General features: G+C 35.8%; 1 protein-coding gene across 8 annotated transcripts in view; it reads right to left on the bottom strand.

Moving 5' to 3' along the window:
• AFDN (afadin, adherens junction formation factor) overlaps window positions 1–17,598 on the bottom strand; it is a 136,556-nt gene that overhangs the window by 74,888 nt on the left and 44,070 nt on the right. For 5 of the 8 annotated variants that reach the window (XM_075146331.1, XM_075146332.1, XM_075146334.1 and 2 more), the window contains exons 6-11: window positions 16,803–16,960; window positions 10,718–10,829; window positions 10,133–10,300; window positions 8,508–8,552; window positions 1,913–2,007; window positions 908–1,170 (exon numbers count right to left, since the gene is read on the bottom strand). In XM_075146331.1, the coding sequence (XP_075002432.1) occupies window positions 908–1,170; window positions 1,913–2,007; window positions 8,508–8,552; window positions 10,133–10,300; window positions 10,718–10,829; window positions 16,803–16,960 (841 nt within the window). The remainder of the gene's footprint in view (window positions 1–907; window positions 1,171–1,912; window positions 2,008–8,507; window positions 8,553–10,132; window positions 10,301–10,717; window positions 10,830–16,802; window positions 16,961–17,598) is intronic. The other 3 variants (XM_075146333.1, XM_075146337.1, XM_075146338.1) reach the window with 1 other exon arrangement.

Below are 17,598 nucleotides of genomic sequence, written 5' to 3'. Positions count from 1 at the left end.
CCTACAACAAGCAGACAGTGTACTTCCACATTAAAATAAAGTGGAGAAAAAATAATAAAGTATATATCTACATAAACTCAGCACATTAGCCAGAATAGCCTCTTTTCCTAGGTATCTTTCTCTCATTCATCTCCAAACCAATTTGTTTCTTTTCTAAACCACAGTATACTACAATAGTAGCCTCATTTCGACCCAGAGAGGATAGAAGATATGATGTTATTTTTTTCCACACTATACAGTCTGATTTTAAGACTATTTCTCCTGAATATTTCTATAGCCACTGAACAGAATACCTGATCCCCAACAAGTCACTAAATCTATAATCAGTATTTTTATTATGCACCTATCAAAACTATGAATATACAGAGAAAAAACAGGATGGACTTCTGGACTGTTAGTCCTTGCAACACAGAAACTAGAAGATAAGTAATCACACTGTAAAAAGTGGCTGCTATATTAACACATTTAGTTCCCTATCTTGACAGTCTCATTTCGTAACTACCCTGCCTAATCTCCAAATCCTTCTAGTGGAATTTTAAAAGTTACTATCTCAGAAAAAACAAAAACCAGGCTCTCTGAAAACATTCAGTGAATTCTTTACTTTTCCTGGAGGTTGGATGAACTTTGAAATACATTAAAATAAGGCATTCTACTGTTTTTAACACAGAAGTGAGCACCAGGAAAACTGAATACTTCATAATGAAAAAGACACTTGCTAATCCTAAAAAATTCACAAGGTGGAGCTCAAGTATTAAAACAGTTATTATATATTTAACACTTAAAAGCAGCTACTCAGAACTCATTTAAAGTTATACTCTAGCCACAGGCCATTTATAATGCTCTCATTCTCTATTTTTTCCAAGGCTCCCCCCTTCACTTCAGTGGGAAGAAAATAAATTTTACTCACCCGGTTTTGTGTCTTGGACCTTTGATCATAAGACTTGCATCAATAGGTCTTTTAGGAATAACATGGTCCTGAGTGGGATCCACAAACTTAAATACATGAGATGACCCAAACTGAACCTTCATTCCACTTTGCAGCATAGTGGTTTCTGAAATACGCTGACCCTCCACGTAGGTTTCGGCATCAATGCTTCTCGGGGTTACAGTAACAACTCCATCCATATTAGTGAGGTCACAATGATGAGGCTGAATTCCTGGACCAAATAACTGGAAATAGAAGTAATTAACATGGAATAAACTAAATTATACAGCAGCAGAAATTAAAACAAAAAGATTGAACTGCAGCTTACCCTATTTACAGACAAGTAACTTAACTTTGCTCGCTTATGAATTTAACACACACGAGTGGTACTAAAATCAGTTGCGTTTGACTTAAATTTTCTTTGCAACAGAGATAATAAAACACACATTTATCTAAATTTGCAGCGGAAATCCCTTAATGAAAAGTTTTTCACTTTTTTGGTCATATGCTGTTCAGAACTGTTTTCTTTCACTTGCTGTTTTAATGTGAAATCTCACAATGCAAGTATTTACAAGTCAACTAACTGCACTGACGTGGACCCAGGGTGCTACAAGAGACTCCCTGGCATGAACTTCATACAACTATGCTTGTTTTATACATTCAAGAAATTCTGCCTCACTCAAAGGGGTTGAGACTAGGACTTGAAAGCCATTAAGCAGTTACGATAACACTGATACGTACCATTTGATTCAGTGACGAAAAAGAATACCCCATTTCAAATAATGAAGCCCTTACTTTCCTCTTAAAGCAAGAGAGGGGAAATAAAATAAATCAGAGAGTTATGACCATTAACATGAAATTGCAGCAGTATTTTACCCTTCTAGCTTTGAAGGGTATTCACATAATATTTTACTAGTTTCCACAATTACACATAACTGACCAGAGATTGGATCAGTTCTGTCATCTGAGTCTGCTTTTTTTCCATACCTGAATAGAATTGTCATCAAATTTTTCAGTTCCAACTTCAGTGACACTTAATTGTAGACGATAGAGCTTTGGCTTATCTCTGGAGTCAGAACCATCTGTACAGCAAGTGACAAATATTAATTTGCAAGTTATTAAAGTTCAATACTCACACAGTATTTCTACATTATTGCAATTTAGTTCAGAGTAGCAATGTTCACCAAAAAAAAAGAACTGAGTGACATTCTTTCAAGATTTGTTGGGAACTTTGTTGTTCATCGTAGTGTAAAAACATTGAAAGCAGACAGAGCCCACTCAGAGCAGCTGTTTTCTACAAGTGGAAAGAACAAAGTAATCAAGAACTACTATTCTGAACATACTTTGAAAAACTTTATTTCTTAGTAGTTTAAGCAATACAATTTTTGTTTATCTCTAAGATTTTATATGAGTATACCAATATGGGTTTAAAAGATTTAGAAAATAAGATATCTGGAGATCTCAACAATAATAGTATTTATTGATCTTACTAAAAGTACAAATTATCAGCAATATCTACTGCCAGGCGGCCAACATGCCAAACTGTTTCCTATTCATCAGATACTGAAATCGCGCGATATTAGAAGAGAATCTTACAAAATGTTTACCTATGACAGCTTTAGTCTACAGGGCTGTAGCACTTCTGGCCTTACCTTTATAGTCCCATTGACCTATATTTTCAGAAAATGAGGTCAAAGATAAAGTTCGTCTTCCTCTTTCCCCCAGAAGAATATATAGTCCAAACAGAACAAAATTTCGCAAGATACACTGGATGCAGCACAGGATTTAGCTGCTGCCTTCACAGGCTAACACAGATGGGTTTTGGCACACATATAAATCCTCCTCGCTTCCCAGAAAATACTACAACTTTAAATATTATCAGATGCTAAACTAATACTGTCACTTCTGATTTTTCTCCAATTTCTCCTCCAAAGGAAAGATGCAAAAAAGGGAGGCTGCAAGACAAAGAATGTCCTACCTGCGGACATGAACAATGATTTCAAGTCATCCCCAAAAAGCATTAGAGAATATTATTAAAGCCATGGCACATAGAGTGATACTGTCTTCAGTAGGATACTAGTAATCTTCAGATTTTAAATGAAAGTCAATATAAACAGAACCTCCATAAATCTAATTGTAAACTCCCAGCCTTACTACCAGGATGTGTTTATTAAAATCAGAATGCAAGCCATTTAACCATAAAATGTCACTTAGCCTATGAAGTCCTCTATCAATGCTTCAATGAACACTATTTAAAGGAATTAAAAGTCAACAGCACAGAGAAAACTTAACAGTTAAGAACGATACACTGACTAAAAGCAGAAGATACAAAGAAAGGCAGGCAACGGTATAAAAGAACAGAAAACACAAAGTGAATGGAGGGGGGAAGAAGCTGGGTTGTCAATAAAGAATGATACCAACAGTGTTTTACATGATTTTGACATGGGGAAAAGTATAATGGGTACTCCTAGTAGTAAGCTTCTCCTGGGGGTGTTGTGATGTTATTGGGACACAAAGACATAAGGCAGAAACAGTCCATAGATTAGTACTATAAATACCAAAGTTAAGTGCTGATACTATAGTAATATCCACTTTTTGAACATATTAGGATCACTATCGTAATACTAGTATGTCATACATCACAAAAGAAGTATTAAACATAAGAGCACTCAGTCCTCTAAACATTTTTCAGGTACAGGGATAAGCCTTTTATTAAATCCCAATATTTGAATCTAGAGAGACATACATCTAATATCACTGTACACTAAAAAAGGTAATGCTAATACAGCATCTTCAGCAATTTAAATTGTATGCAGTTTTTAATACTTAACAATGCTAATCAGAAATTATATGGCTGCATCTTCAGTGTCACCAATGCAGACATGTAATAGGCTACTGAATACATTTGGCTGCTTACCCCCAATTCTCTGAATTGTTATTATGTCTCCCCACAACTTACACATCAAAACCTAGAGTAGCTCCTTCATTTATTTATTTATGAATCACATATTTCCTCCTCCTACCCACATCCCAGTTTGGTAGAACTGGCATCCAAAAGATACAGGATTCAGTTTGCAGGCAAGGACCCTTATTCAACATGCAAAAATACTGGAATTTCAAAAGTCAGTGGCATAGAAGTCAGGGCTAGTTATCTAGGGCTTTTGTTCTTAATTTCTTATGGCATTTTCTTCTAAGCCCTTTATATACAGATTAGAGAATAAGCTTTACGGTCTAGTGATTTCACCCCTATACTAAATATACTTCCCCTCCGCCCCGTACTTTTTCTTAAAAAGAAAAAAAAAAAACCACAAAAGCAAACTTAAAAATATTCCTACGTATTTCTGAAATATTCTGTAAAATACATAATGAAATATTATGTTTTTTCAAGTGTTTACTTAAGATAACTTCTGGATCTCATTCCTTAGTTCAGCACTTGTGAATAATCAATCAATACCAAGTTGCCGCTAATAAACATTTACCTCACACCACCATATATCCTCAATATAGATGCATGTCACGTAACGTGCTTTCACATAAGAAATATATTTTAGTATCACTATGTTTCTGCTGAGGCAAATTAAGACTGTTTTGCTTCTCTGGAGTGTCCAATGTAACAAGAAAAAACTTACTTTAAAACCACAACACTAGATACAAACACTTTTTTCTTTTCCCAGGAAAACAAGAAAAATTCAAGGAGTTACTGAAAGTTATTTGGAGAACACATGTAATTATTTATCAGTAAAAGCCAATTTCTACAGTAAAAGCTATCTTAATCTCGAAGAGAATTACTACACTTCTAAGAAGGATGAAAGGCCTTTTTGTTCTAGGAGAGGGATGCAGGAGGGTAGGAAGGTTGCATTGTACTGCAGCGTAAAGTCTTGTATTTCCTGTTTTTCAATAGCTGGAAGCTCGCCTAAATGTTGTTTGGAATGCATTCCTCCTAACTCACTGCAGCAGGATACAGATTCCGCCATACCTGTGGCAAAGTCCCTGCTCCCCAAACCATGACAGTCCAAGAAGGCTGTTCTTAGCCTCTAAGGACCAAACTTTAAAGACTTCTGATGGTTCAGAAAGGCGATACATACGATCGAAGTCATGTGACTTAAGGTCCAGAATTTGAGGTGGGGGGAAATAATGTGTCTGGGGTTTTTATCTGACACAACAGTAATTTTCTTTTAATTCAGAAATTTGAAAGGTCAAAGTTCTCAGAAAGGTGGGCAATAATACACAATACAGAAGAAGCAGCAAGAGGCATAAGGAAAATGTATGAATTCTATACAAACTTGTTCATTTTATATGCGTACGTAAGTAAACACGGCATGGAAAAAAGATAGCCTGTATTCTATTTATGGCACCCATGACTGAAAACATTACCAGAGCTAAATAGGTGCAGAAAACATCTAGATTTTGGGGTTTTTTTAAGCTTAGAAAACTGAATTTGAACGTGCCTCCCAGACATGCCCCCAAGCCACAAGCTGAAGAAGCAAGAACTATGATTCAAGAGACGAAGTTAGCCACTATTGCATACATTAAACTTAATTATCTACCTGACAAAGCTTTTCCCAGTGACATAATATGAGGGTTCAAATAAACTTGGTAGGGTTTGCATTTGAAATAAGTTTCACAAGTCATTTTCCCCCATGACAGAAGTACACATACAAATGTACATATACATCTATGTACACTGCCTATCGCAGATTGAAAACTTGTATTTCAAGAGGTAACCCTCAATCAGAAAGCAGACCTTATCACCAAAGACCAGGCAGGAAACAGTGATTCAGAAAATGGGGGATTTCAAAAACACTGAAGCATGTAAATGTACAGTAAAAACTGCTATGAAACATGCAGTGTAGAGTAAAAAGATGCACCGTATATTACTATTCACCTATAGTCACTAGTGAAATTGTTTATGTAAAACCTGTGGCTTTCCAGCACTTTCCATGCTAAGGATGCAACACAAATAGATTTCATAACTGGGTTTATGCAGTTACGAATCAACATTCACACTTCAAACAGTAGCGTTATAAAAAAAACTGTGTAATGAACAGAAGTGAAGTCACTGTAAGCACATAAACTCGGTGATTCATAATACAAACGTACATTTTTGATCAACAGAAAAAGACAAGCCTCCCTTCATGGATATATATTTTAAATGCATTACTTCACCACTAAAAGGTGAACCCTACACCACTTTGGAGATGATAATTTCAATTGATTTCGCTAATCCAGTGCTTGAAACAATGCTGGGAAATAGTATCGACTTAAAACCAGACTAAAACAAACAATGAAGATCAGATCACAGAAAACAAGTAAGCCCAAAGTTGAACAAAAACCTCCACACAAGGGACTGCACCTATTGACTTAAAAATTAAGTTAAATCCACATTTGAAAAGCAGCAGATTTCCTACACAAGTTCTTGAGTGCTAAGAATTTAGATAATAAGAAGTTCAAGACATTGGTTAGGCAGATTTGAAATATCATGTAGAATTCAGGAGATAATTCTGCTATTAAGTTTCAGAGAAGATGTGCACTTCCAGCAGAAAGAGCCAACAGTAAACATTTTTGGTAAAGGAAGATTCAGTGAGGAATGTGACAGACCACAAAGCTTCAAACTAATGTGCAAAAGTGTTACCACATACCATACTGCAGTTCTGCTCTCAGAAAGAAGGTTGGCTGGGGAAACCGCCCTGGCCAAGGCTTTCGAGCTTCTCCAACCTCCTGTAATTATTCTTTCCGAGTTGTTATACCTTCATGTTCTCAACATCTCCCATTGCTGTCAATTCTACAGCTCAGGATTGCTTCTTTATTATGAGGCAGGGAGAAAAGCCTTAAGGTGTTGCCTTTTTTTTTTTTTAAAAATGCTTTATAATTTTTATTTCAGGCTTGCAGGATAAATCTCAGAGGCTCACATCCTAAAAAATGGTTTTTTGTCGTTTTTCTCAGCGTTTAAATATTATGATTGAACAACTGAAGTTAATAACATCCCTGAACTCATCACCAACCATATTCACAGATAACATAGACAGTATCAGCTATTCAAAGTGCTGCCGTATCTCACTTCGGTCTATTTCTATTACTATCAGATTCATCTCAGTTTACTGGTTCATTTACATGATTTGGAAGACAGAGACAATTGCTGACTGCCACATTTACTGCCACAAGCTACTGAAGTGCATCCTCTACCGTACTGTGCAGAATCTGATCTTCAGTCTATAAAACAGTCATACAACCAGCAACGTCAGCAGCTGTGGAGAAGCAGAAAAACGGGACATACTTCCACAGCAGCAAACTTACTGAATTTGTGCAATTGCACAAGGCATGAAACTGAAGTCTGCCAGGTTCTTCTGCAAGAATATAAACAGCCAATGTTTTGACAGAAGGACATTTCTACAGGAGTTATTTCTATAATAAATACAAGTACCCTGACATGCATTGTTCCAAAGAGACAGACTGGACTGAGTACTAAGACCTCTTTTTCACACTCTGAGATAAAGATTTAAGAAATCGTAATTTTTTTTTTTTTCCCCAGTGAGATGCAACCAAATTTCAAGCTTTCTACTCAATAGTCAGGTGTTCCTGCAGAGCTCGTCTATGCTTATTAGTTCAGCACACTTACGGAACTTTTCTTCTCTCTGGAATAATGATGTTACTGAAATGGAAGTCTGAATTCATCAAATATTTGAGCACTGCAGGCCAAAGTTTTAACAGAGTTTTTTTAAACCCCAGTATTGTACTCCACAGCCATGAAAGGGTGAGCAACACCAACAGACATACAGTACTTTTATATTAGAAAATAAAATGAGGGAACAGATGCTAAAAAACTAAGAAAAGGAAAAGGTATTTTGGTAGACATTTCACAATGAAGAAAGTGGCTTTGTATTCTTATTTATTTGGCCAAACCAGTACATATCTGCACATTACTCTAAACTCTAAGGAGAATCAAAGATCCATAATGATTTGTAGGTTAGGTTATCAATTTTAAATGCTACAGATAAAACTGAACAAGACTCTACTGGCTAATGTGGCTAAATCTCTTTGACGTACACTGTTAATGTTAGACATCACCACAAACCAGGCAGTAGAAATACCAAGGATGCTATAGAACACCACACAGCAGAAAGTGAGGTCACTTTACCAGTGGTCCAAACACTATTTCACATAAAAATCATGGATTTCATCCACTGCATCAATGCGGTCAAACATTGAAAAGCACAATTAAGTTCCATGCCATTTACCCAATTCACTTTTTAACTATGAATTCTGGAAGTGGATGGATCAAAGAATATTTTTTTTTCCTGCCACAACACTGCTTATAAACCACCCTATGAAATGCAGTTGTTAACCTTAGCTGGAAGGTTGAACTCTTTGGGTGGCAGCACATTCATGATCTATTTGATGTTTGGTCACAGACAGAATAATTAAATGGCAGCTGACAAGACAGATAACTGCTTCACAGAAGCAGTCCCTTGGAAAAAAGTAAGATAAGCAAGATAGCTTTTCATTTGTCAAAAAGAAACAAAAGATTTACAGCCAGCGATGTTTTTAGTGACTAATGAGAGAACAGTATTAAATATAGCGTTACCTTCGTAAGCGTGATAGTTGTAGTAGGCAAAGTGATTCCTTCTCCCTGGGGTTAGAAACACATGCAGAGGACCCAGGTGAAGGCAGCACCAGCAGGACAGATACCATGCAGAACATGCGGAAGAAGGCAGGAAAAGAAAAGACAGGAAAGGGTGAAACTGTAGCCAGACAACACTTACTCAATTTATACGGATGAAGTGCATTAAACACTTTCAACTTTAGAAACTGCATGGAATATAAAGACATGAGTACTACAAAGCTACTGAATGAAACAATCCTTATTGTTCAGAGAAGTGACAATAAGCTGTTAGAAGAAAAACATGAACAATAGGTCAGTCCCCACAGGCAACGTGCAAAAGCTTAGTACACAGCGTTGCCACCTGTGGCATTTCAGATTGTTTTTCCTCTCTCAGTTAATGGATGTCTTGCTCCACTGCCCAAGCACAACGTTTTAATACTAAAGCAACTAGGCTCCACAAAGAGCAAGAGTTTAGAGCACAAGAAAAGAAATCGAAAGTACTATTAAAAGAACCCAAAAATACTAATATGAAAATCAAGCCTCAACATATAGAGAGCACAATATAAAATTCACTTCATATATTCTGTGTACTGTGTACTTAATTTCATCTGGCTTTTTTTTTTTTTTTTTTTTTTTTTTTTTTAATTAAACACCACACTATTTGACTACGAATTTAACCTTTTGTTTGCAGTTCTGGTCAAAGTTTTCAGCACCAATTTCCAGACTTGCTTCCCAAAAGGTAAACAACCAGACTTCAAACTGTAAATCACTTGTTTGGATACCTGAGTGTACCCAAGTTACGCTTAATAAGAAAAAGAGCTGCAAATAACTAAATCACCAAAAATGAAAGTCCATATCCAATTCTTTAAACAAGAGAAATTAAGAGTAGAAGTTGTATGTGTTTTATCAGTTGTTGTGCTATAAACAATCAAGTTCCCCTGGCTGTTCCTAGATCATAAAATGAATTGTAAATTACAATGCAGCCCAGAGAGTTGTAATGATGCCAAAATAAAACCCAGTGTTACTAGTGATTTGAAGGTTCCATATAGGCTGAAAAATGTTTAGCAAGTAAGTTTGATTTAAAAATTCATGTTCTTGTCCTTCTAAAAATGTATTCTTCATGTATGGCACTGTGAAATATAGGTATGCTACAGTATACTTCTGAATGTAAAACAAACCACATTTAAGCAGTGCTTTTCTGGTTCCCCCTCTAAATCACAAGATGACATGTTAAACTCTTTTACTTATTATCAAGTTTTAAACCCCAAAATCCAAAGGAAGTTGAAGATTGAATGATTTTTTTTGTTTTTGAAACACTTAAAACTTCATACTTGAAACCATGCTAATAGAGACAAAGTCTTAGTCAATCATTTCTCCCCTTTTTTTACTCCAAACGTTTGCTACTAAAATTTTGATATTATAGCAATATGCAGCTCTACTTCTAGGTAGCTCCAATTCAAAATCTGACATCAGAAAAACAACTGATGTGGCATTCACTTACACTGCTAACAGACTTTTTTGTGCTTCCAATGGAAGTCTTATTTTTGGAAAATCTAAATGACTATGTAATAATGTAATTTAGATTATTAGATAACCAGAATTCTTACCTGGGCTTAATTCTACCAGGTATGGTAGTTTCTCAGGAGGAAGGCAAGAGCCGTAGCCAGACCCGTCAACTCTTTCCTTCCCCTTTAATGGCTTTCCATCAGTTATTTTCTTGGATTTCTTTGGGACATAATCAGGAGGCCGCCTTTTCAACTGAAAGACTAGTATTCCTAAAACACAATATTATACATCCTTTAAGTCTCACTATCAGTGAACAAGCACACATCCAACACCTATTAATTTGTAAGTGTTCCATAGGATTACTTTCAGCTTACTAAGTTCCTGACACTTCTTTATATAGTTACTTTTTAAGTTAAAACTATTTAAAAAATTAATAGCATACTTCTCCACAGTGGATAATTTAGAAACTTTAGTATAAAATGTAAAACCCTTCTACTGTCTAAAGATGTATTACTATAAACAGTGCTGAATGAAACAGTAAATAACTCTAAAAGCACCTAGTATTAAAAGTGCCTGAAAATAAAACACTTTAAAATATATGTTCCAATTTCTTACTTTACAGGGGGTCCACACCATGACTTACAACTCCCAAGGCACAAAAATCTCTTAAAGCTTTTTAGACATACCTTTATCACTAGGCCACTCCCTGAATATCTGCAGTGGACACTCATCATCATCAAGAATAGTTTCTTTAGCACCTTTATCATCAGAGTGCTGAGCACCAGGAGGCAGCATGACCTAGAAAAGAACCATTAACAGTTTTCAGAGCTGTCAGTGGACAATTAGAACAGAGGATTCAGGGGTATATCTTCTGATTTTTGTTTGTTTGTTTGTTTATAACAAGAGAAAAAGCAAAAGAATTCAGTAACTTGAAATGCACTTTGCTTTCCAAGACTTTCTCTAACTCTCTCTCGCCTCTTGTTACAATTAAATCACACTTCCCAGAACACCAGATACGTTAAAAAGCAAAGGAAAGCAAGTTATGCTTAAGGTAGACAAGACCATCTTCCAGTAAATAAGATTATTCCAATTTCTCAACAGCCAAGGGGAAAAAGGAAAAAAAAAATTATCATCTGTAGAGGTGATAGTTAGAAAATAAACCTGAAGTTTCCTTTATCATCGCACGCACTGGAATCAGCCTTTCATTTTGCTAATGCCATTCTGCCAACGCAACATGCACGTATCCTTAGAAATGGCAAGACAAGCTGTCAAAAAGAATGTTGTGATACCTCCTGCATCCCTGTCTTACCCAACCTTTACCTGGTCTACACAGAGACTAAGGGCACGACTGGAGCATTTCACACAATTGTTTCATGCTGTCTAGCTTTAAGGAAGAACCAAAACTAAGTATACTTTGGGAACAGAACCACAGCCTGTTCATACCTTTTACAGCTACATCCTTACAAGGTAGAAGAAGGGGGAAACCTCGATTCATGAGTTCTGACTCTAAAAGAGACAGAGCCTGTGATTTCAGGCACATTTGCATTACTGCTCCCCACAGTGATCAAGCATAAAAACCAATGACAGGCAGTATTACAGTGCATGAGTACCTTCTAAGTTAAAGATACATCTTTCAAAGCTAAATAAAAAGATAAAATAAAATACATTTTACTCCCTCATTTGTGATCTTAACAACGTTATTTAAATTCACAGACAGCTCTATTTTAAACAAACTACTCAAAATTATTCCCATCTCTGAACTATGACCCAGGTAACACCTCCTGAAGTAATGCAGCTATTGGCTACTGCACCCTACTATGGTGCAGCCCTCAAGAGCTTTCCACTCTTATTTGTTGCCTCCTCTCCACACCCATTTCACTGTTAAATAAGTTCTCACAGATCCACCTCGAACGTCCTTTCATCTTCTTCCAAGCAGGAAACAAGTACATTGAAGATCAAAAGTATGTAATCAAGTCATTGGCCTTTCCCTAAAACATTTTCTATGCAAAACCTGGCTAAACATAGGACTAATTAAATTATCTTTAATTAGATTTTCAAATAGACAAGATACTATAAAATGAGGAAAACATTAAAATGTATAAACCGAAGGGAAACAGAAACACATCTACACTCAAATCTTATCTTGCCAAACCGCACTTTTCTATGTCACATCTCAGATTTTAAAATCAATTATACCTACGGGATAATTTTGATTAGCTAATTAAAGTAACACTGTGTTTCAAGCCTTATTCAAGCAACAATTTTTAAATGCCAAAGCCCTCAAGAGAGAAGGTAACTAGTTACAACACAAGAACCACATGTTACAGCATGCATACAAGGGGCTGGCCAATACTGGACTGAGGAGCAAACCAAAAAAAAAACCAAATGCAGTGAAGTTAGAGGACAGATGAGATATAAATACTACTTGACCCTGATATTACTTCTGCCTTGGAACTTGGATGAGCATCTGTACTTGGCGTTGGGCGTAACGGCAGCAATGGTAAACTAGACAAGTTAGAGAAGAGGGGTCACAAAAGCACTAATCCCCTCATCCCCCCAGCCAGTTACCATTCCTCCTGTCTCTCAGGAAGCATGAGCCGATAACTCGGACATACCTCACTTAAAAAAAGTGTGTGACCTAACCTCCAGAAAGACACAAAACACCACATCTGAGCTTATGCAGGCCAGGAGGCTTCTAATCATGATGAAGCCAGTTTAGAAAACATCTCTATGTTTTAGGCAAACGTTGCCTCAGTGTCACCCGCAAAGCTGAAAATGCCTGCATTTTAGAATAACAGGAAAACATGGGAACAAGTTTATATTATGATTGGGTTTTGGCTCATGGGTAGAGATTTGCTTTCAAAACAAAGATACAGTAAATATACTTTCATGAATTTGAATCCATACAGTTTGCTGAGATCAGGCACAGACATTTCTCTGATTTCTGCAACAGCCTAAGAAATGGAGATGGGTAAAACCAGCTTAAGATCACAAGTCTTGGAAGCAGGTTGTCAGCTGACAATCTACGAACTGAAACAAATTCATAACAGATAATCAGGAAGAATATACTCTGCTTCCTCATAATTGCATTAATGAGCATATACAAATTATCATAAAGTCATTCCAATCTATATTTATTCATTTAAAATGCAGTGAAACATGCAGAAAATACAAGCTAAAAAATTTTATGGCAACTTGGGACTTAACTTGATCTGTAGCTATTACTTACCACAGGGGGCTTAAATATTTGAGTATTATCTTCTCTTACTTGTTTATCCCAGCAAATGCCTTGGAAGTTATCAGATCTATCCTTAGCAAAAGTTTCACACAAAAAAACCGATGCTATAATAGGTTTTCAATAAGCTCTTTTGTCATTTTAATGTTTTTTAAGTAAAAAAAAAAAAAACAGGTATCTACTCTATGTTTTAATATATCTGCTTACTCAAATGCATTAATCCTCAATTTTTCTTACGAGTTGGGAACACAGGTTCTGCATATGCCCCTGAAAAAAAAAACAAAAAAAAAAAACCAACAAAAAAAACCCCAACAATGGAACTTGCTAAAAATATTTAATGCCTCATGTCTGTAATGTCTATTTCTAAAAAACAAAAAAACCCAACCCATGAACCGTGGGTTATCACCATGAACCGCATGTTTTTGCTTGACATTACAGAAAGTTATTTATGCCTTATCCTCGAGTAAAAAATAAGAGCATGCTAAAACAAAAGTCTAATCAAGATTCTACTTTTAAGAGTTAACTGGTTTGCCGCACGCCTCAAGTCTTATGCCCTAAGAGAATATGCAGAGGTAGCTTGGAAGACTGTCTAATTAATTTGACATCTTGAGAGATGTGCAGTGAACTTTGTATTATTCAGGGAAACTCAAACCAAGCAAACTGAAACAAACAAAACGTATATTGGAACAAACTTGTATTTTCTTGATTACACAGAAAAGCACTTTAAAAGTGGGCATAAAGGTACAGCCCGATATTCCGCAAACCAGGGTATGTAAGCAAGCAACAGGAAACAGCCATTTACAATAAAAGTTGTTAATGGTAAGTGTTAAGAAAAATTCTTACAGTGCTCATTTTTTAACTGAAACTTTAGAAGTGAGTGAACTTTATTACAGGTACTTATGCAGCCTTATAAAGATCTTGCCATATAACTTAAAATCCATCTTAATAGTTAAGTAAATGTCAACTGCTTAAGTCATCTTTAAAGACACTTCACCTGCCACTCAAACAGAACAAAACATTTAAAAATCCCAACCAACAAGAAACTGAAGTTATATGTTCCACTGTACACTGTTTTAAACCCAACAAAAAGTAAAGAATAGGAACGTGCAAGATAGATTTCTCTTCCACAGAAGACTGTAAAGTGTCAGAAGAACAGGGGTAAAAGCCCATGAGTCGTAAAGAACAGCTGTGAGACTTCAGTGTAAAGTACCAAGGGCCATGACACCTACTTAGCACTGTATTCATGAGTTTCCAAAAAAGAAAACAGTGATGAAAGACACATCAGGCTAAAGCTAAGCTATTTTAATGTCTCCAGCAAGGAAAGCAACTTCATAAAATATTTGGCCAAAAGGAGATTTTAAAGTTAGTTTAAAAATAATCAACTTTTTTTAAAAAGAAAGCAAGGATCATCATATTTAAAACCCAAGCACTGTATCAGCAGAGGCACTGAAAAAGGCCAAGTAGATTTTGGCCAACTTAATGAATTATGGTGAGCAAAACAGTAAGGTCTTCTACACTTAAAGGTATAAAAAAGATCTGCTATTAGCCAATAAAGACCACTCCCGTATTTCAAACGTAAACATAAACATACAACTTTTGTCAGTATAGAAATTTACTATATCAAGAAGATGTGTTGCTCAGAAAAGACAAAATATTTTCCAGAAGTGCTTTCCAGAAAACTAATTTAAATCAATTTGCTTCACAGCAAAGACTTCGTTAATCTTTCCCAAGATCAAAGCAACATTCCTCAGACTATTTTCTACATTAAACATCCCCACACAAGATCAGAGAACAAGGGGAGGCGAGAGAGAACACCACCACCACTACCACAAAAGTGACTTGCAATAGTTTCCCCGGTAAGTGTGCAATCAGTTCAATAAATTCCCTAAAACATAAATATTTCATAATACATCATAATACCCTCTAACTGTGAACTAAACAGACTGATGCAAAACTATCTTCCAAATTCAGTCACAATTTCTCTGCTGTAGCCCACAATTCTCTCAAACCAGCAGAAAAACGAGCGTGTTAAGTCAGCAGCCTATTTAATAAGAACAATGACTGAAAATCATTAATTTCATTTATAGAACCCACAATATGAAGATAATTGTCGTAATTAAAACTACACATAGGAAATACTTCACAGCCAAAACTGAGAATCAATTTTTAATATGCTGTGTCATTAAAAAAAAAAAACAACCTATTACTAACAAAATTATTCCCCTCTATAACAAAAACCTACGTAAAATTTTACTGAAGTTAAGTAAAATTAACTTTCACAGTTGGTACCCCTATTACAGGTTAATGAAGACAAGGATAACATGTCCAGAACCTCATTAAAAATATGTCTAGAACGAAGACAAAACTGTTGAAATAATAAAAACTAAGATTAGTTCACTGTTACGAAACTACAAAAGCACTACCACCGTACAGTTTCTTTATTACTAATTAGAACAGCATTAGAGCAACACATCAATTCCCAGTGAATTATACCACCAGAGGCTGTAGGCGCAGCAAAATTAAGGTTACTCAAAGATATCATGAAAAACAACTTCAAGACCAAAGATATATCCACATCCTTTAGAGCAGCTAGAGAGTGCGGGGAATAGCAAATAATATAAGCTTCCTTACTGTTTTCCAGTGGCACTTTAAGCACTGGAGAAGGAGCAGGGGAAGAGAGCACAATATGATGAGACACAAACATTTTTCCCTTTCTTTCACCATTCTAAGGAGCAATAAATCCAAGTTTATTAGACAAGTAATAGCCAGAAACGTAATCACAGACTGGGCTCAAACAAGGACCAAATATTTTCAAGTCTCACTATTCTCCTTCAGAAGATGATATGGACAGAAGTTTGTAACCTTTAATCAGTACTGCTCATGGGACTTTTCGATAAAGCCATACCTCTAAGAAACACCAACTCTATACAATTCATTTAGAACTAAAATAACTGAATTCTGAAAATAAGCATAAGTTTCACTTAAATGCTTAATCTTTTCTGATGTGTAATGAGGGTAAGCTACCACTGAAAGGCATAAGGCAACAGCATGTAACATAAACGTTTTATAATGGATTTCGGACTCAGCACTTTTGCCTCTGAGCAGACGCTCTTAGTTCAGAGGAATAGTTTTCTGCACAAACAGCACAAATTTAGGTATCCGCAGGATTAACTATTAGTTTATACATTCTGCGAACCATAAGCACGCTTAGTGGTATAAAACCACAGTTCCAAATACAGAAATACGTTACTTTCATCACTAATGTTTATCTATATAGTGAGTAATAATATAATAAAATTGGAAGATTTAAGTTTTAAAAACAAAAAACCTGACAAATCACTTCAGAATTCCTGAGGCTGTTAGATTTAAAAAAAAAACAAAAAAAAACAAAAAAACAAAAAAAAAAACCAAACAAACAAACGAACAAAACTTAGTCGCAGAACTACCAGAGTCTTTCCATTTAGTTTTAAAGCTACTGCAAGGAACAAAATCAAATATGAAGCATGAGAAGATTGTGACTTAGTAACTTCACTTACACGAGCGATACAATAATCCTTGGGATTTTCCTTCTCCAGACCGTATTTTTCCAGTGCTTCAATAACTGCAAAGTCTGCAGTATCCGTAGTGGACAGCAGGATTGTCTTGTATGGTATATTTGGTTTTAAACTGTCTGCATAAATTCTTAGTGTCCCACCTTGGAAACAAAATTTAATTAACAATGCTACCAGAGAATAAAAAGAGAGACATGCAGCCATTTATTATATTTCTGATAGAATATAAGAACGAACCCCTTCAGAAATCATTTAATCAATCCACTAATACAAGAAAAGTTACATAACATCCCTGAAATAAATTTGTCTCCACCACTGGTAAAAAACCTCCAGTGATGCCTTCCTAATTTCTCTAAGCAAGTCTTTTCCCCAGTGCTTCACCATTCTTAATACTACCTGAAGTTAAAATGAAACAGTGACAACAACTGGATGAAGAACTGACCTTTCCCATCTTGACAGCAAGTTTGTGCTGACCTTCAAGAATTTAGCCTCTCTTTAAAAAGCCCACTTAAGATTTCCCGCAGGTGATGTTTTCTGCACCTCTAACTCCTTCTTCGCTACTTTTCCATGGACAGAATATATCATTTGAGGTTTTATCAGTACTAACACTGCTTCACTCAATCATTTAATGCTGATGCTTATACAACCACTGTTGTATCCCCACCCTCAAGAATGTGAAATACTTGATCATTGATATTCACAAGATCTACCGGAACCCTTTGTGCAGACCTGAACAATCACTCCTTGCCATCCTGTATTTGTGCTACCAATTGCATTTTTA

Source organism: Calonectris borealis, chromosome 3, assembly GCF_964195595.1.
Source record: "Calonectris borealis chromosome 3, bCalBor7.hap1.2, whole genome shotgun sequence".
Lineage (NCBI taxonomy): Eukaryota > Metazoa > Chordata > Aves > Procellariiformes > Procellariidae > Calonectris > Calonectris borealis.
This window is presented reverse-complemented; position numbering and strand designations above follow the sequence as displayed.